Source organism: Nuphar pumila, chromosome 3 (genome assembly GCF_984573655.1).
Source record: "Nuphar pumila chromosome 3, dmNupPumi1.hap1.1, whole genome shotgun sequence".
NCBI lineage: Eukaryota > Viridiplantae > Streptophyta > Magnoliopsida > Nymphaeales > Nymphaeaceae > Nuphar > Nuphar pumila.
Window position 1 is genome coordinate 24,511,895 of NC_143251.1, and position 20,799 is coordinate 24,532,693.

Sequence of the window (20,799 nt, forward strand, 5' to 3'; positions counted from 1 at the left end):
AACACATCTTCGAAGGTGTAGAGATGACTATGCTCCATGGTTGTAGTGGTCATTGCACGATATTCAACTTCTGTTGAGGACAAAGATACTTTGTGCTGCTTCTTGCATCTCCAGGTAATCATAGTCACCTAAAAACACATAGAAACCTGTAGTTGAGACTCTAGCATTGGGATTTCCTCCCCGATCAGCATAAGTATAAGCAATTAAATCAAGTGACGAAGATGAGGAAAAAAAAACACCCTTGGTTATAGTGTTTTTAATGTATCTGATGATTCTTAAGACTGCACTCATGTGCACCGTTGTAGGTGAATGTTGAAACTGACTGACTGAATGAACTGCATGAGCAATGTCTGACCGAGTGATGGATATGTCAGAGACCCGACAAGTTGACGGTAGGGAGTAGGATCTTCAAGAAGAGTTTCATCTTCCAATCTTAATTTGACATTGATAACTTCAGGGGTTTTTATCTTCTTGTCGTCGAAAATAACAGACTTTGAACAAATGTCAGCTGCAAGTTTCATTTGAGAAAGAATGTATCCTCTGGGGGAGTACGCCACTTCAATACCTGAAAAATATCTTAAGAATCAAAGATCAGACATGTCAAAATTTTCTTTTAAAACTTTCTTGATATCATTAATTCTCTGCTTATCACTTTCAGTGATAATCATATCATCTACGTAAAGCAGGAGAATAACCACAAAAGATCCTGTACTTTTCACAAAAAGAGCAGTGTTAGTATAGCATGAACGAAAACCCAAACATGTCATTACATTGTTAAATTTATCATGCCAAGCTTTTGGGGCTTATTTTAATCCATATAAAGCTTTGTTGAGTTTAAGAATTTTATCATTACCAATACATACCCCTGGCGGTGGATCCATGTAAACATCTTCATTTAGTTCACCATTTAAAAATGTATTTTTAACATCTAATTGATAAATAGGCAATTTTTTAATAGAAACAACATCAGTAAGGGTCCTAACACTGGTCATTCTAGCAACCAGGGCGAAGGTTTCTTCATAATCAATATCGCATTCTTGAGAGTATCCTTTAGCTACTAACCTAGCTTTATAGCGTTCTAAGGACCCATCGCTCTTAGTTTTGACTTTATAGACCCATCTACATCCTATAGATTTCTTTCTCATAGGTAATGAAGTTATTTCCCAAGTTTTTGCTTTTTCAAGGGCACTAAGTTCTAAGTTCATGGCTTCAACACATTGAGGAAAATTCTTAGCCTCATTATAGTGGGATGGTTCATGGAATGAGTGTAACACAATTAGGCATGACCTATATTTTGGTGTTAGTGAATCATAGGAAACAAACCTATTAGGGAGATTGGAGATACGACTGGATCTTCTAAGTGAAGTTTCCTCTATGCTAGAATCCTGGGAGTATTTTTTCAATGCATTCATGGGAACTAGTTGATCACGCTGAATATAAATTTAAATTGGTCTACTATGAATGATATTGTTTTCATCAACATTTTCATTTTCAATATTGTTAAGAGTGTCCTCTTGGTCATTCACCGAATTTTCATTAGGAATCACTTCTTGAGGAAGAAAATCAAACAAGAAAGCATGTTCGCTTTCATTAATGTCTTTAGTTTTCTCAAAACCATTTTCATTTTCCAAAAAGGTTACATCTTTAGACACATATAGTTTGTTATTTTTGGAGTCGAAGCATCTAAATCCTTTTTTATTTTCTCCATAACCTAAGAATACACATTCAACAGCTTTTGGTGATAATTTATCTCTTTTATGTGAAAGAACAAAACATTTACAACCAAAAATCCTTAACCGATTGAAATCGGGTATTCTTTCAAATAATTTTTCATAGGGAGATATATTTTGCAAAGATGATGAGATCATTCTATTTATCAGATAAATTGATGTTAGAGCGGCTTCGGCCCAAAAACTTTTTGGAACTTCTTTTGAAATAAGAGTCCTAGAAGTTACCAAAATGTGTCTATGTTTTCTTTCGGCTAAACCATTTTTGTTGGAGAGTTCTAGGACAAGATTTTTTATAACAAATTTCATTAGTTTCTAAATAATTTTGAAACTCTTTTGACAAGTATTCTTCACCCGAATCGGACCTAAGGATAGAGATATTACTTAAAAATTGATTTTTGACAATCATATGAAATTTCTTAAAAAATGAGAAGACATCGGATTTTAAGTTAAGAAAATAAATCCATACATATCTAGTAAAATCATCAATAAAAGTAACATAATATGAATATCCTCATTTTGATAAGACAGGAGAAGGTCGCCATACATTTAAATGAACTAATTCAAAAGGCCTCTTAGACACAAAAGTTTTATTTGGAAAAGGACTGAATTTCATTTTTCCAAAAATACAATCCTTACAAACAAAATTTTTCTCATTACAATTTTTTTCTAAAGGAAAAAGAATACATTTTTTAGAAACTTGGATGTCCAAATCTTTTGTGCCAAGTCTCAAAATTTTTATCTTGAACATAATTATAAAAAGAGATGGTGGGGAGTTCCCAGTAGTTCATGTAATAGAGATCTCCCCTCCTATGGCCTTGCCCAATCTGCTTCTTAGACCAGAGATCCTGCACAGAACAACCCTTATTTGAGAAGGAGATTTCACATCCATGATCAGAAATTTGAGAAACGAAGAGAAGGTTTAAATTTAGTTGTGGAACAACTCTAACATTTGGCACAAGAAAATTTTTAAAAGAGCTTAATGTTCCAACACTTTTGGTTTATAAAGATGTTCCATCGGCAGTTGAAACATAGGAGGTTTTTGAATTAGAACATAAGTTGGATAGCCCACTTTCAACCGGTGTCATATGAAAAGAAGCTCCTGAGTCAAGGATCCAAGAAGACATACCTGGAGGAGAGGAAGAGGCAATGGCGGCACTGAATGTAGATGGAGATTTGAGTATAATTTGAAGCGCCTCCGATAGTTGAGCAAGAGAAAATGAATCTTTTCCTTTGGTTGAATCTTCCTTCCTTGGAGTGGTATCTTCAATGGAAGCAACTCTAGGTTTGGGAGCTTCATTTATCTTAGGACAATTTGGTCTTATGTGTCCCGGTTCTTGACAATGACAGCATATGGCCTTCTTATAGTTACCATTATAGTCATTTTGCATCCCAAAATGTGAAGGCTTGTAGGTCTTAACATGGTTTTCGGGTTTGGATATGGCTAAGACTTCATCTCCTCTTTTTATCATGCCAAGATGGGTTTCTTCTTGGCATATTTCGGCAACCGCGTCTTCTAGGGGAAGAGGCTTAGATCTATGGAGGAGAGAAGATCTAACTTGCTCATAATCGGACCTAAGCCCGTGTAAAAATTGGAAAAAGTGTTTTTTTTCCATTTGTTCTCTTCTAAGTTCTACAATATGACTTGTAAAGATTGCATTTTTGGGAAATCCAAAGCTATTCCATTCCCTCAAAGAAATTATATCACCACTCGACCTTTTGAACTTATTCATACCGATGTATGGGGACCTTTCCCTATTTTATCCAAAGGAGGATTTTCATACTATGTAGTCTTTATTGATGACTTCACTCGATTTACTTGGATTTACTTTTTAAGTCGCAAATCCAAAGTTTTCTCCTTCTTTAAAGATTTTCATGCAATGGTCAAAAATCAATTTTTAGGAAATCTATCAATTCTTAGGTCCGATTCGGGAGGCGAATACATGTCCAATGAATTTCAAAGTTATTTAAAAGAAAATGGAATTTTCCATCAACGTTCTTGTCCCAACACTCCGCAACAAAATGGTCTTGCGGAAAGAAAACATAGACACATAATAAAAGCCACAAGAACTTTATTAATTTCAAAAAATATTCCAAAATCCTTTTGGGCCGAAGCGGTTCTAACCTCAACATACCTTATCAATAGAACCCCTTCATCTTTTTTGAAAAATCTTTCTCCATTTGAAAAACTTTACAATATGTCTCCCGATTATAAAAGACTAAGAATTTTTGGATGTAAATGCTTTGTTCTAACTCACAAAAATGATAAACTTTCTCCTAGGGAATGTATTTTCTTAGGATATGGCGAAAAACAAAAAGGTTATTGATGTTTTGATATACTCAAAAACAAACTTTATATCTCAAAAGATGTCACATTCCTATAAGAAGAAAATGGTTTTTCGCATAAACCAAATGAAAATATTGATTATTCCTTTTTATTTGACTTGTTACCTCAAGAAAACATCATAGATGATCATGTTGATCCTAGTGAACCTCTCATAGAAGATCATTTTGAACATCCAAATGATGACCAAAATTTAGAAGAAAATGTATCAAGACAAACACAAGTCTACTCTAGAAGGAATGAAAGAAATCCACCTTGTGCTCTTGAAAAATTCTCTCAAAGAGAGTCGATTGAAGAAAGCTCTCAAAGAAGATCAAATCGTATCTCTAAAGTTCCAAATAGATTTGTATCTTATGATTCTTTTTCTCCAAACTTTCGAGCATGTCTACTAACTCTTCACTCATTTCATGAATCATCTCATTACAATGATGCTAAACAATATTCTCATTGGAATGAAGCAATGGAACTAGAACTTAATACACTTAAAAGGGCACAAACTTGGGAAGTCATTGATCCACCCAATGGCAAGAAACCCATTGGATGTAGATGGGTTTTTAAAGTAAAAACTAAGAGTGATGGTTCATTAGAAAGATATAAGGCTAGGTTAGTGGTCAAAGGATAAGCCCAAGAGTATGGGGTAGATTATGATGAAACTTTTGCCTCAATTGCTCGAATGACTATTGTTCGAACTCTTATTGCAATAGCCTCTATTAAAAAATGGTCAATTTTTCAACTTGATGTCAAAAATGTTTTTTTGAATGGAAGTTTAAATGAAGAAGTTTATATGGAACCTCCTCCAGGTATGAATTTAAATGGAAAAATTTTAAAATTAAAAAAGGCTTTATATGGACTTAAGCAAGCTCCTAAAGCTTGGTATGACAAGTTTAGTAATGTATTAATCAATTTAGGATTTACTTCTTGCTATACTTACACTGCTCTTTTTGTTAAGAAGACAGGTGACTTCATTGTTATTCTTCTGTTACATGTTGATGATATGATCATCACTGTGAGTGACAAAAAGGGGGTAAATGATGTAAAGTCTATGTTAAAAGAAACTTTTGATATGTCTGACCTTGGATACTTGAGATATTTTTTAGGAATTGAAGTAGCTTATTCCGCGCGAAGATACATCCTATCTCAAATGAAATTAGCTGCAGACATTTGTACCACGTCAGGAATATCTGATGAAAAGAAAGTTGAGACTCCCGAAGCTATCAATGCAAAACTGAGACTTGAGGATGGTGTTCTTCTTGAGGATCTAACCCCCTACCGTCAATTAATTGGATCCCTCACCTATCTATCCATTACCCGTCCAGATATAGCTCATGTGGTTCATGCAGCAAGCCAGTTTCAGCATGCACCTACTTCGGTTCATATGGCAGTCGTAATGAGAATTGTGCGATACATCAAAAATACCATCTCCAAGGGACTCTTCTTATCCTCTTCCTCATCTCTTGAGTTAACTGCTTTTACTGATGCTGACTAGGGAGGAAATCCCAATGATCGTATCTCAACTACTGGTCTTTGCATTTTTTTAGGTGAATCTCTCATTTCGTGGAGATGCAAGAAGCAGCAGAAGGTCTCACTATCATCCACTGAAGCTAAATATCGGGCCATGACAATGACAACTATGGAAATCGTATGGCTCAGAAGTCTCCTTGGTGACATGGGCGTCCTTATTTCCTCTCCCACCAAGCTTTGCTGTGATAACAAAAGTGCGATATACATTACAAGCAATCATACTTTTCACGAGCAGACCAAGCATATCGAAATGGATTGCCATTATGTTCGAGACGAATATCTCAGAGGAACTATCACATTACCATATGTTACTTCAGAATATCAACTGGCTGACTTCTTCACCAAAGCGCTCCCAACTCCACGATTTATGTTTCTTCTTAGCAAACTTTCGGTCCTCTCCCCGTAAAGTTTGAGGGGGCATGTTAAATTATGTATATATAAATATATATATATATACATATACTTATATACATATATATATACATACGTATATATAAGTGTATATATACATATATGTATATATACATAATTTATTTCATTTTCTTTTTCTGTACAACCAAAAACCCGATAGGGGTGTTTTGGTAAATTACCATGTACCTTTTCATTTTTGTATTTTTTCTTTTTTCTTTCATTTTCCCCTTTTTCTTTTCCTTTTTTTATTTCTTATTTTTCTTTTTGAAGGACCATAAGGGGCCCCACCCATCTAGTTGTTGGGGCCCCAACGATCATATTTATGACTGTTGGGGGTCCCAACGACTAGAAGGGAGCCCCCTTTATGGTCCCTCTTTTAGCTCTCCTCCTCTATAAATAGAGGAGGCTAACACTTGTAGTTGCATGGGGTTTTCACCCTCCTTTCTTTCTTCAATAATATACAACTTATGATTTAAGTCATTTTCTCCTTTTGTGGGTTTTTTGTGTACACTTTTAGTGTTTGTGTTCTTGGCTCTTGTGATCACTCTTAAAGAGTGTTTTTGCTTTATTGATGCTTCCGCCCCTCTTCATTACATCTGTGAACCCAAATGATTTTCTGCAGCATTTTTTTGTGCACGTCAAAGAATCAAAAATGCTTTCTTTACTTGAATGTTTTCAGATCTGAAATTAGATCGCTGAAATAAATTTCCAGATTTGAAAGAAACGAAGAATTTTCAAATCAGAAGATCAAACAAGCATTTTCAGATCTGAAAAACAGATCAACAATTTGAAAGGAGACAAAGAGACGATTCGTTCCTGTGAATATACATTTCACAGGCCGGAAGCAAAACCAGATCGAAAAGGGCAAAGTATTTTCAGATCTGAAAATCAGATAAATGATTTGAGAGGAAGGAGAATAAACTTCACTAATCTGGAAAGAGATGCAAATCTGAAAGAAAGAAGCAGGACATTTTTAAGCAAGAAAGAAATAGATCAAGATTGATTAGGAATAAAGGTTGGAACCAAAGAAATATAGACAACAAAGGAGAGAAGAAAAGAAACAAGGGGAAGAGATTTTCGCAGCCAAGATTTCCGGCCTTACCTTGATGATCGACCTTCAACTCGAGACCCACTCTGATACCATGTGAATCCGGCTCTTGCTTGGAAGAAAGATGATGAAGAGAAGAAGAGGTTGCTGCAATACACAAAAACGTCTACAGCTAGAGGCGTCTAGGTCCTTTTCCTTATATTAGAATGCTAACTTTCTAATGCACATGCACATTTACAATAATGCCCCATACTATCAACAACCTATTATACAAGACAAGGAGCAAATCTGGAGAATCCAATGTCCAAATCCATGATCTGAACCCAATCCAAGGATCCAATGTCCAAATCTACTTGGTACTCAATGTGAAGATCCAATTTCAAAGCCAATCCAAAGATCCAAGATCTGAACTCAATGCAAGGACCAATGCCCGAGTTTGAACCAAAGAACCAAAGTCCAAGACTGTCTTAAGGAAAATATTTGCTTTGAAATTAAACATAACACCCCTAGAGGAAAACCAGTATAATATTACAAAATCATATATTTGCAACTCTGACATCTCATATGTTTAAAAACCAAATTATCCCTGACATTTTTTATATACTGTTTTCCTAACACTAATGTAATCAAATAGTTCAAGCAAACATCCTGATTGTAAGGCACACATGAGATCAAGTCTATTAGCAAAGAAAATTTTATGGCTAGAGTGATCTCCACATGACAATTTCAATAACGTTTGCAGATTTTGAGACCTTTGGAGCATTTCCAGTAAACCAGAAATCTTCCATTGAATCAAAGTTTCTGTAATCTTGAACCCAATCATTTCAACCCATAAAGTACTTTTGATTTCTCCCAGAAAAAAGTCATTGATGCACAATAGTAAATAGTGAAAATCTAAGACCATGGACAGAACAGACCTTTTGCTGGTACCTTGGGTCTCCTGTTCTCTGAGATAAAACAATGAATTCCAGCTGCTCTGTTCCAGAATCTGCTAGAATGCTAGCACCCTGTTGAACCAAAAAAACAAGATTAAGCAAACTTACTGATTAAAACAAATATACCTATCAGCATAAATGTTAATTTAGCAATGTAATGAAACAAGATGAAATGCAATGCCACTTATGGGCTACAAGGTGCACAATCACAAAATCCAGTTATGGGAACAATACACAACACATAAAAGATAAAAAATAATCTTTATTAAACAATAATATGCACACACAATGCATGAATGAATAAGGGGGAAGAGGCCCCTTTTATAGAGTACATAAGACAAAGAGAGGGAGCCTTGTAGCCGTTGGGGAGCTCCCAACCGCTACATGGCCAAGGACAAAAATGCCCTTGGCCAAAATCTAAAATCCTAATAAAAAAACAAAGAAATAAATAAATAAAAAGAAAAATCTGTCCCTAGTGGACAGATTCCTATTACAAGGGGAAATTACATAAATACCCCTAGAGGGTATGTCTATTACAAAGATGAAAATATACATATATATATATATATGAATACATGTATTTATATATGTATAGGAAATACATATAAGTGAGCACTATATTCTATCACCCCCCTCAAACTCACGGAATCACAACCGAGATTTTGTTAGGAAGAAAGTGGAATCTAGGAGACGGCAGCGCCTTAGTGAAGAAATCTGTCAGTTGATACTCAGATGGTGCATATGGTAAAGTGATGGTCTTCTTCAAGAATTTTTCACGGACATAATGACAATCCATTTCAATATGCTTTGTTTGCTAATGAAATGTATGATTGCTTACAATATAGACGGTGCTCTTGTTATCACAGCATAATTTTGAAGGTTCAATTATGAAAACTCTAAGTCTTCTAGTAACTATAGCAACCACACCAATGCATAAGCCGTAGTTGCCATGACACGATATTCGGCTTCTATAGAGAATAGGGACACCTTTTGTTGCTTTCTGCATCTTCAAGATATTAGGAATCACCTAAAAAATACAAAATCCGGTGGTTGAGCGACAATCATTTACATCTCTTCCCCAATCAGAGTCAGAATACGCAATAACATCTAATGGGGATGAAGATGATAAAAATAAACTATGATTAATAGTATTTTTAACATATTCAAATTATCATCATTACAAAACTTATATGTATTGTAGTGGAAGAATGCTGAAATTAACTAATTGTATGAATAGCAAGAGTAATATCAGAACGAGTAATAGAAAGGTATATTAAGGTATCAATCATTTGGCGATATGAAGTTGGGTCTTTCAAAGGTTCTCCGTCATCTTTCCTCAGGTTTGCATTGATGACCTCTGGTGTGTTAACTCTCTTGTCATCAATAAGACATGACCTTTCAATTATCTCTATTGCATACTTAGTCAGACAAAAAATACCCATGGATGAATAAGCAACTTGAATTCCAAAATAATATCGAAAAAAATCAAGATATGTCATATCAAAGTTGTTTTTTAGAACATCTTTGATATGACTAATTCCATATTTATCACCTTCTGTGATAATCATATCGTCCACATAAAGAAATAAAATGACTATACCTGCATCAGAAGACTTAATAAACAATGTAGAGTCAGTATAACAATATCTAAATCATAGTTGAACCATTACATTGCAAAATTAATCATACCAAGCCTTAAGAGTTTACTTTAGAGTTTAGACCATACAAAGTCCTTCGCAAACAAAGAACTTTCACATGTGCTAAACCTAACCCAGGAGGAGGTTCCATATAGACTTTTTTATTAAGGGTTTCATTTAGAAAAGCATTTTCAACATCCATTTGAAAAATAAGTCATTCTCTAATAGATGTTATAGTGATAAGAGTTCTAATTGTGGTCATTCTAGCTGTTGGGGCAAAAGGCTTCTTTATAATTCATTTCATATTCTTGACTAAACTCTTTATCTACTAGCCTAACCTTATATCTTTCTAATGTCCCATCACTTTTGGTTTTAATTTTGTACACGCATTTATACTCTATGGTTTTCTTTCCTATAGGTAGGGATTGAATATCCCAGGTTTTAGCCTTTTCTAACGCTTCGAATTCATTATTCATAGTCTCAATCTATTTATGATGGTTTTTTGTTTCACTATAAGAAGATGGTTTGACATAGGAGTGAATGACCATAAGGCAAGCTTTATAGTTAAGTTCAAATGACTCATAGGATATGAACCTACTAGGTGCTTGGGATATTCTCGTAGATCTTCTATTACTAGATTAATTTATTTTTTGGCTTTGAGAATATCTTTCTAATGCACATGGTGGATGTTTTTTAGTACGAAGAGAATAAGTTTGAATTTGATTGTGAGGTTCAACAATAGGAATGTCACTTTCATGAGCATCATGAGTCCTCATTGTCACCATCATGCATATCATGAATATCACCAATATCATGCTTAAAAGAGTTCAAACATGGTTTCTTAGACTCAAGTTTTTTAAAACCATTTTCCTTTTCAAGAAAAGTTACATTTCTTGAAACATAAAGTTTGTTATTTTCAATATCATAACACCTAAATCCTTTTTTGTTTTTGGCATAGCCTAAGCAAACACAATGAATGACTTTGCCGAAAAGCTTGTCATTTTTATTAGAAAGGACAAAACATTTACAACCAAAGATTCTTAATCTTTTATAATCGAGAGAGATTTTAAATAATTTTTCAATAGGAGAAATATTTTCAAGATTTGAATAAGGCATTCTATTAATCAAATAGACCGCTATAAGAGCAGCTTTGGCCAAAACCTTTTAAGAACATTTTTGGATATTAGAAGAGTCTTACTAGTTTCAATAATGTGCCAATGTTTTCTTTCGGCTAACTCATTTTTTTGTGTGGTGAAGGGGCAGGATCTTTGATGAGTAATACCTTGTTGATCAAAGTAATTTTTAAAATCATTTGATAGAAATTTTCCTCCGGAATCGGATCTAAAATTTTTAATGGAGGCTTTAAATTGAATTTTGACATAACTAAGAAAATTTTCGAAAACAATCAAATACTTCAAAATTGAGTCTAAGAAAATAAATTTATGTATACCTACTATAATCATCTATAAATATAACATAGTAAGAAACTCCTCTTTTTGACATAATTGGTGTCAATCCCCATATGTTTGAATGTATTAACTCAAATGGTTCTTTAGATATAAAATAGCTAGGTCTAAAAGGTAGAGATTTCATTTTTTCGAGAATACAATCTTCATAAATCAAATCGTTTTCATTACATTTTTCAACAAAAGAGAATAAATATGTTTTTGACATACTTGGATGTCCTAATCTCCTATGTCAATTTTCAATATCCTTTTTTCAACAAAATTACAAAAAACTTGATTGGATAATTCTAAATTATCCATGTAGTAGAGATCCCCTCTTCTATGACCTCTCCCAATCGGCTTCTCGGATTGGAGATCCTGTACCAAGCAATCATTAGATGAAAAGGTGACCTTATTGAGAAATGAATAGGAGATTTTAATTTAGTTTAGGTACTACTCTAATGTTTGGGATATAAAAGTTTGGGTTAATTTTAGAAAACTTTTTCAAAGTTTCAAAACTTCTGATTTTCAAAGATGTTTCAACATCTGTTGAAACATAACAATCATTAGGGTTAGTGTGACATTTGGATAGTATGGACTCATTAGGAGTCATGAAAATAAGCACCAGAATCAAGAATCCAAGAATTCTTACCAAGTTCCATGCATGTCAAGACGGCCGCACCGAAAAAAGAAGAAGCTTGAACCTTGAATAGTGGTTGAAGAACTTCCATGAGTTGATCAAGTGTCACATGTTTAGAGCCTTCATCTACACTACCCTTCTTGCTAGATGGCCCCATAGAGGCCACTTTTTTTATCTCTCTGATCTTCCCTTCTCCTCTTTGGGAAAAATGGCTTGATGTGACCCAACTCATTGCAAAAGTGACATATTATTTGACCTCTTCTTGTATTCATAATCATTTCTTCCATAGTCATTGGAGCTTCTTCCAAAGTGAGGAGGCTTGTAAGCCCTTGCGTGATTTTTGTTCCTTGACATAGCAAGCACCGATTCTTCATCTTTAATAGAGGAAGGTTTTTTCAATCTATTTTCTTCCATAGTTTTTTCTTGTAGTATTTTAACTATAGAAGAAACACCTCCTCTATGAAAAAGAGTCGATTTAATCCCTTCAAATACAGGTTTAAGCCCATTTACAAAGGTATAAAAATGTTTCATGTTGATTTGTTTTAAACAAAACTCAATGTCAAGTGGACAATGCTACTTAGGCTCTAGGAGAGCTAATTCATCCCAAATGAAAGAAAGAGCATTATAATATTCTCTTATGCTCATGTCTCCATGAGTCATGGTCTTTACTTTCTTTTGGAGGTTACATATATGAACTACATCTCTTAGAGAATACATATCTTAGAGATATTTCCAAGCATCATTAGCAAACTCAAATTTTGCCAAACTAGAACACTTTTTTTAACACTATCAATGAGTCATCCCATGATTTTAGAATGACCCATCTTCCACTCCTTCCATCTCTTTTCGTAGTTGGCAATGGCTTTTTTCATTTCTTCTCCTTGAAACGCTACTTCATTGTTGATTTCGTTCTTGGTGAGCACAAGTTTTGGTTCTTTCTCGGATCCGTCTACCAAGACCCATAGACCCATTTACCAATTTTTATGTTCTACTATAGATGCCCACAACACATAGTTTGTGTCATTGAGTATCACGGGCATGATGACAATCACTTCTCATTCATCCTCCATAGATACAAGAAGATAAAGAGAGAGAAAGATAGAGAGACAGAGAGGGAAAAGATAAAATGGAAGCAAAGTTTTTTTGGATATTACGAGTCCACGATCACACGATGCAATCTCACGTCCACACGAACAAGCTCCACCAAGATCAAAGTTGTGATGGCTCTTATACCATGTAATGAAACAAGATGTGCACAAATATAATGCCACTTATGGGCTACAAGGTGCACAATCACAAAAGCCACTTATGAGCACAATACACAACACATAAAAGATAAAAATAACCTTTATTAAACAATAATATGCATACAATGCATCAAGAATAAAGGGGAAGAGACCCCCTTTTATAGAGTACATAAGACAAAGAGAGAGAGAGAGCCTTGTAGCCATTGGGGAGATCCCAATGGCTACATGGCCAAGGACAAAAATGACCTTGGTCAAAACCTAAAATCCTAATAAAAATAAAAACAAAGAAATAAATAAATAAAAGGAAAAATCTGTCCCTAGTGGACAGATTCCTATTACAAGGGGAAATTACATAAATACCCCCAGAGGGTATGTCTTACAAAGATGAATATATATATATATGAAAACATATATCTATATATGTATAGGAAATACATATAAGTGAGCACTATATTCTAACAGGCAAAACCAGTGTAGAAACTTTCCGTCAGCCAGATGAATGTAAACAAAAAACACTATTGGAGTCACTGAAAGCAAAGGGGCGGTACAACCTGAAATAATATACAAGTGCACAAATAGGATAGGATATGAAAAGTTTTTAGGCTTTGTGCTAATTTCTTAGGTAAGTAAGCTAACAGCTTTTTGCTTGGTTCCATACGGTCTTAGTTTCTGTGTAAAGGAAAAAGACTACCCTTTTGACCCCTTCCATGAACTTTGTTTATCCGTTATTAATTTCTTTCTTCACAGGAAAAAAAAGCTCTGCCCTTTGCCCCCTTCAATGAACTTTGTTTATCTGTAGTCAATTTCATCCTTCACGACCAACCAATTCTGGTCAAACAAAATAAGAGGGTAACATACAAAAAGTAGAAACACAGATCATGCTCACAACATCCAACAAGGTATTATCAACACCACGATCATCAAGGCATGCCCATGTAGATGGCCTGTAAGGCCAAACACCAAGGACTCCACATTCTTCTGCAGTACCATGAGTACAGCCCTTTGAATTCCATTGGACCTTCCCATCTTCCTTGAATCTGAATAAATTCCTCTTATTAACATTCAGAATTCTGCAGACATTCCTTGGTCCCTTATTATGAGGCAGACCTTAAATTTCAATAGTATATAAAACGCACAAAGGCTGCTTACCATTCTAAAGACGGCTTGGTTCAAACGACATATATATACATATATATATATATATAGAGAGAGAGAGAGAGAGGGAGAGTCACTAGAATATGAGAACTGGAAATATGAGAACTAATGTGTAAACCACAATTTTCATGGATTGTTTTTCTTTTCTCTTGAATCTAACCGTACAGATGTGATCTGCATGCTTGGTTTTATAAGAACCCGCTCTTGAATTGTCCGATTTTGATGCATAAACGAGATTTTTTTAAGGCTTTAAAATCAATGGCTCATAATCTTTATAAATATTCAAGCATACAAAATCACATTTTTTCATCAAAAATACACGATCCAATGGTTGATTCCTAGCAAATTCATTATGCCAAGCACATCCACATGGTCGGATTTGCAAAAAAAGTGTTGGAAATGCCCATATTTCTACTTCTCATATTCTAGTGACTATATATATTGATGTTTTGAATTTGTCTCATTTTTTAAGCTTCTTTTAAAGAAAGAAAACTCCAAATTTTATGACCTTTACTTGTTTCCATTGTTTTTACTTAAAAACTGTAAGATTTTCTCAAGAAAAGAAACCACTTTTTAAGTGCTCCCAACATCAGTCAGACCAATATTGGTTACTACAGTGTGTGTGTGTGTGTGTCTACATTTTTTTATTTACAGAGAGAGAGAGAGAATTATATGAATATGTGGCTTACATTCCCCAAAGAGAACCAGGACAAGCCCTAGAGTGGCCACTTCTTCCTAGGTTATGCCCAGGGTCAAGATAGATTGCACTCAGGCCCAACAAAAGTCCAAAGCACAGCCCACAACCCACTATTAACAAAGCAGTCAGATCATAAAAAAACAATGTGCTTTTACTCAACTCATGCATCTCTAAAAAATTCAAATGCATCACATGTGGAAGTGAGAAAAAACGTCCCAAAAATGTCATTTTAGTTAGCTAATATTTTATTTTTTGTTATCTAACGTTTCCATGTTTTTCTGTATTAGCCACTGTTGATTCAAAGCTAGGAAGACATTGATCAACTATCTCACGTTTTGAAAATGTGTTGAAAATTTCAAGAAGATTTATTTCATAACTACAGTATTTTTGGGTAAAATACTCCAATGATTTTCCGCCACCTTATGTAAGCTTCAGTATGTTTTTTGGCTAAACTTTAGAGTATGTTCTCATAACCATATCAAATGATCAAGGTTGTTTCAAATAGAATGCTGATGAAAACGATTAAATAAGGCCAATGAATTGGTACTGGCCCCAAATGAGGCCTGTATAAATAAAAACACTGTCAGCTTATACTTGTAGTTAGAACACCTATAAGTTAGATCTCAAATGTTGTTATTGTTAATATATGTAGTGTTTTGTGTATATATATACATTAAATATGTATAAGTGTTAATATATGTATATTAGGATTTATCTATTTTTTGTATTTTATTCATTTCTTGTGTACCTTTCTTTTATTTTTATCTTTATTTTTATTTTTTATTTTTTATTTTTGTATTTTAATGCAATAGGTACTACCCATCAGGGGCACTTTGGTCTTTATTTTTGTAGCCGTTGGGGCTAGCACAATGGCTAGTTGAGCTCCCTCTCTCCCTTGCTCTCTTGTATATATATGTGGGATGTTACCCACATAATAATATGCTTCTCTTAAGCATTTTATGTTAATAAAATATTTTTTTTATGTGTGTTTCAGCCCTTTAGAGGCTTGTGCTTGTGCAATCTATTGAGATCTTGTATTTGCCCATAGTGGCTTATTGTATTTGCCTTTGTAGCTTTGTATTTGTGCACTCTTGTAATTGTGAAGCCCTTGGTAGCATTTGTTTGTACACATCTTTGTTTCATTACATGGTATCAGACCCTCGTGCTCTTGAGATCGTGGGTTCATGAGATAGTTGGCTCGAGTGTTGGTGGTTTGGGTGCTTGTGAGATTGTTGTTTTGCGGAGCTCAATCCTTCCTCTCTCACACAAACACACACACTTTCTCTCTACTTCTTTTCGATATGGCCAACAAGGAAGTTGTTACGGATGTTTCCATCAAATTTGATGGGAGCAACTACAACATGTAGGCCATGGCAATTAAGAATATTCTTATGGGAAAAGAATTATGGCAATATGTTGAGGTTCCAGATGTTGACGATTCCACACCGGAACCTCGACCTATTCTCACCAAATCCGTGTTGGGAGAAGATAGATCCTCAAAGGAAGAGACTCTTAAAGGAAGCAAAAGAAAAAAATCCTTGGGATACTACAAGAGCGCTTAAAGAATAGGAGGTTAGTCATGCCAAGGTCCTCTCCCTCTTCATGGAAAGCATGAATGAATAAACTTGTGTCAATATCCTCAAATTTAATAGAGTTGATGAAGCATGGGTCTTCATCAAACAAACATATATTCAAAAGGATGTTGCGCATAAATGGAAATTATGGGGCCCACATCCACAATTACAAACAAGAGAAAATCATTAGAGAGTACTTTACTCTTAAGAGATTATGTGATCAAATGATCAATTTGGAACCTATTTAGGAGACTGCTAGTGATGCTCTTCAAAAAAAAAAATCAAATCCTTGAAGAATCATTCTTCCAATTTATGATCTTAGGACTGAATATGAACATGTGCGGGTGGCTTTCATACATCGCAAGAAAATTTCACCTCTACATGAAGTATTGGCCAAAGTATGCATGGAGGAGATGAGACTAAAGACCATGTCTGAATCCAAGGAGACTAAAGATAATGTGTTGGTCGTTTCTAGACCTGGGGACAACACAAACTTCCTCAATTTGTGAAACCACATTTTGGAAAGTTGTGTGTTGACGATGAGAAGAAGAAGATTATTTGCCATTGTTGTGGAGAACCGAAGCACATCAAGCCCTATTGCCCAAAGCTTAAAGGAAAGGATGAAAAAAAAGGTGCCTTCAATAGGTCTTTCCAAAGAGGGCAAAAGTTGAACCAATGGAGACTCAAAATCCATTGGAACCATGACATTGTCTCAATTGGTGAAGGCTCTACAACCGCTTTTCAAGAATTCATCTTCTTTCATCACGGATGTTGTGGTCTCTACATCTTCACCTCCCGTTAAGATTTCTTGACTCTTAAATTTTGAACAATCATTTTATATTACTATCCGATTGCAGCACTAATTCAAGTTAAACATATGTTTTTACCAACGATGGTTCTTCACTTGACATTAAAGGAATTCAAAATTTCAAAAAACTTTCAAATTTTTCTATTTTCAAAATTAGACTCGTCCCAAAACTTGAATTTGCTTTCCATTTTTCCAAAATTGACGACCATAGTTCTAGTATCTCCTTCTCATCGAATCGATGTTAGGTGCAGGATCACAGTCCAGAAAGCAGACTAGGGAAGGCCATAGGGAGGGAGATCTTTACTACACAGATAGGTTGATTATTCCCAAAGACACCTTTTGTTGCGATGTACAAAATATGGATGTTTTTCATGGCACAAAAAACTAGGACATCCTAGCATATCCAAATTATCCTATGTATCTCATTTAAAAAAAATTGTAATAAAGACTTATTATTCTGATTGTATTCTCGGGAAAATGAAAGCACTACCATTTGGAAAAAGAACTTTCTTCACCAAATCACTTAAATTAGTGCACTCAGATGTTTGGGGTCCTGCTCTAGTTACTTCTAAAGGTGGTTATACTTATTATGTCATATTTATGGATGATTATTCTAGATGTACTTGGATTTATTTATTTTTTGAAAGGAAAAAAAGAAAACTTTTCTAAAACCTAGCTAAGAATCAATTTAACTCTAATGTGTCTATATTCTGCTGGGATTCAGGAGAAGAGTTTATGTAAGAAAATTCAAAGACTGTTTACAAACCAATGGTATTTTACATCAAAGATCTCGTACTCATACACCCTAGCAAAATGGTTTGGACAAAAAAAAGCATAGGCATATAATTGAAATAGCAAGAACTCTTCTTATTTCAAGTCATGTACCAAAAGAATTTTGGGCCGAAGTTGTTCTTACTGTCATGTACTTTAGAAATAGGATTCACTCTGCTAAGCTTCAAAATATATCTCCTTTTGAAAAACTTTATAAAGTTTCTCCCGATTATCTAAGATTAAGGATGTTTAGAGGCAAATGTTTTGTATTACCAACAAAAATAATAAACTTTTACCTAGGGGCATAACGTGTGTTTTTCTTGGATATGGTGAAAATCAAAAGGGATTTAGATGCTATGATTTCAAAAATGATAAACTTTATGTTTCAAGAAATGTAGCATTTATAGAAAAAAGTTTTTTTGATCAAAACATGCCTAAAAAAGCTATTGCATATTCCTTTTTATTAGAATTATTACCTAAGAATGATAATGAATGTGAGACCGATGATGCTATTGTGGTTGATATTGTTGATGATGAACCACAATCAATATCCAGAATGGTTAAACTAATGATGTAGTTAGAGCTGAACCTACCTTAATTCAATATAGTAGAAGAGGAAATGATAAGCAACCCAGTGCTCTAGAAAAATATTCCGAATTAGGACAAGAGAAACATAATCTTAGAAGATTTGATAGATGTCAGAATATGTATATATATATATAGTTATGTACAGTCTTGTTTTTTACCATGCCCATCAGGGACATTTTGGTCTTTTCTATTGTAATAGGTATTGTCCACTAGGAACAATTTTTGTACTTTCTATTTATTTATTTTATTATTGTATTTATGTAAAAGGAGCAAGGGCTCTATGGTCTTTTAGACCATAGAGTTGCTCCCCAACGGTCATATTTATGATCGTTGGGAGCTCCCTCCTCTCTTGTTGTGTATATAAAAGGGACCATTTGTCCCTTCTTTCTCTTATGCTTTTGCTTAAGCATTTTCTAAATAAAGATTAATTATTTTTACATTTTGTACTCTCTTGTTAAGCCATTGTTGCCTCTTGTATTGTCCCATAGTGGACTTATGCTTGTGCACTTTGTATTTGTGTTGTTGTATGCCCTTAGTGGCTCTTATTTTGCACTTCTGTTATTTCATTACATGGTATCAGAGTCGTAGTGCTTTAGACTTTTGGAGAGTAGCCATCACGTGTTCATGGGAAAACATCCAAAAGTGCTTATGTATTCATGGTGCTTACAGTGACTCAAGTGGAACTATTCATCTACATCTACCTCTTTTTCTTCTCATATTCAACATGCAGCACGATTCCGAGACATATCACTCTTTCAAACTTAATGGTACAAATTATATGACGTAGGCTTCCACTATGGAAAACCTTAAAGGAAAAAAAGCTTTGGGGATATGCAATGGGCACTATTCTCGAGCCTCAACTTGTGCTCACTAATAAAGAAGGAGATGAAGTAAAAGCTAAGGAGATAATCGTGTCAAAGCTATAAGTGATATCAATCCAAAGTAGAAGATTGAGAGTGTAATCATGCAAAAATTCTTGCATGGTTTATGAACAATGTTGACATTAAAATATGTGTCAACATTGCAAAGTTTAGAAAAGTCAATGAAGCTTGGTCGTTTTGGAAAGACATGAATACACAGAAGGATCTTGCAAGACAATATTTCTTACAAGAAAAAATTAGAACTATCAAGCAAGAGGCATGAGTGTCCGTAATTATTTTAGTACATTATCCCCTCTATGCTATGGTACCCTAACACTCCATTTTTTCCTCTGTACCCATGCTTTCAAAGCGAAGACATTGACTAGTAGTCGGCACTCGTATCCCCGTGTCGACACGCGTTGACACCCAGACACGCCATTTTACCCTCCATACATATAAATTTGTATTTAATTTATAATTTATAATTATATTTTCGGTTTATAACTTTATATTTTTAGTATATAATATATATTTTAGATATAACATATAATATTTAGACTATATTCAGTTTATTTTGAATTTATATGATATTTAATATATATATATAGTCGTACCCCCATACCCACATTTTTTGGAATTGTCGTGACATACCCTCCGTACCTATTCCTGTACCCATACTCACACCCGTACCCAGGTGACATAGCCTCTATGAGAGGAGTTAGCACTTCTTGAACCCAAATGGGTTGTTATCGAAGATGTGGAATAAAGGGGGGAACAAATGAAAAAAGTTATTTTTTCCAATTTCTATATGGTCTACGTCCCGAATATGAACAAGTGTGGCCCTCTCTCCTCTATAGATCATCCCGGCGAAATTTTCCAAGAGAAAACTTGTCTTAGTATGACAAGAGTAGGAGATGAAGTGTTGGTAGTGTCTAGACCAGGCAACAATATAAATGCCTACAAACCTCCACACTTGGAGAGGCAAAATAATAATGGTGGTAGAAAATTTATTTGTCATTTTCTTAATGAGCTGGGGCACATCAAACCGGCTTGTCCAAAGCTCAAGCACAAAGTGGCTTCTCTTAGAGAATCCACACCTAAAAAGGAGATAAACAAAAGTAGAGATCATACAAATACTCTTTCCCAACTAACTAAGGCACTTCAACAAATTCTTAAGTCTTCATTAACATCGGGTGCCATCATTGCTTCCTCTTTTTCAGGTATATGCTCTTGGATTCTTGATTCGAGAGCCTCCTTTCATATGACCCCGCATGAGAACTCTTTTTTCGTCATATGTTTTCACCGCTAGTGGGACTTATTTAAAAATTAAAAGTATTGGAACTTTAGATTCAAAAACCTCTCAAAAAAATTTTGTTCCAAAAATTTGAGTT

The 20,799-nt window shown here is 34.6% G+C and overlaps 1 protein-coding gene across 1 annotated transcript in view; it reads right to left on the bottom strand.

The window, feature by feature from the left end:
- Window positions 1-20,799, bottom strand: part of LOC149842315 (mannosyl-oligosaccharide 1,2-alpha-mannosidase MNS1-like) — a 123,893-nt gene that overhangs the window by 42,296 nt on the left and 60,798 nt on the right. Inside the window, exon 7 of the mRNA XM_089999059.1 lies at window positions 7,969-8,058. Within this exon, the coding sequence (XP_089855185.1) occupies window positions 7,969-8,058 (90 nt within the window). The remainder of the gene's footprint in view (window positions 1-7,968; window positions 8,059-20,799) is intronic.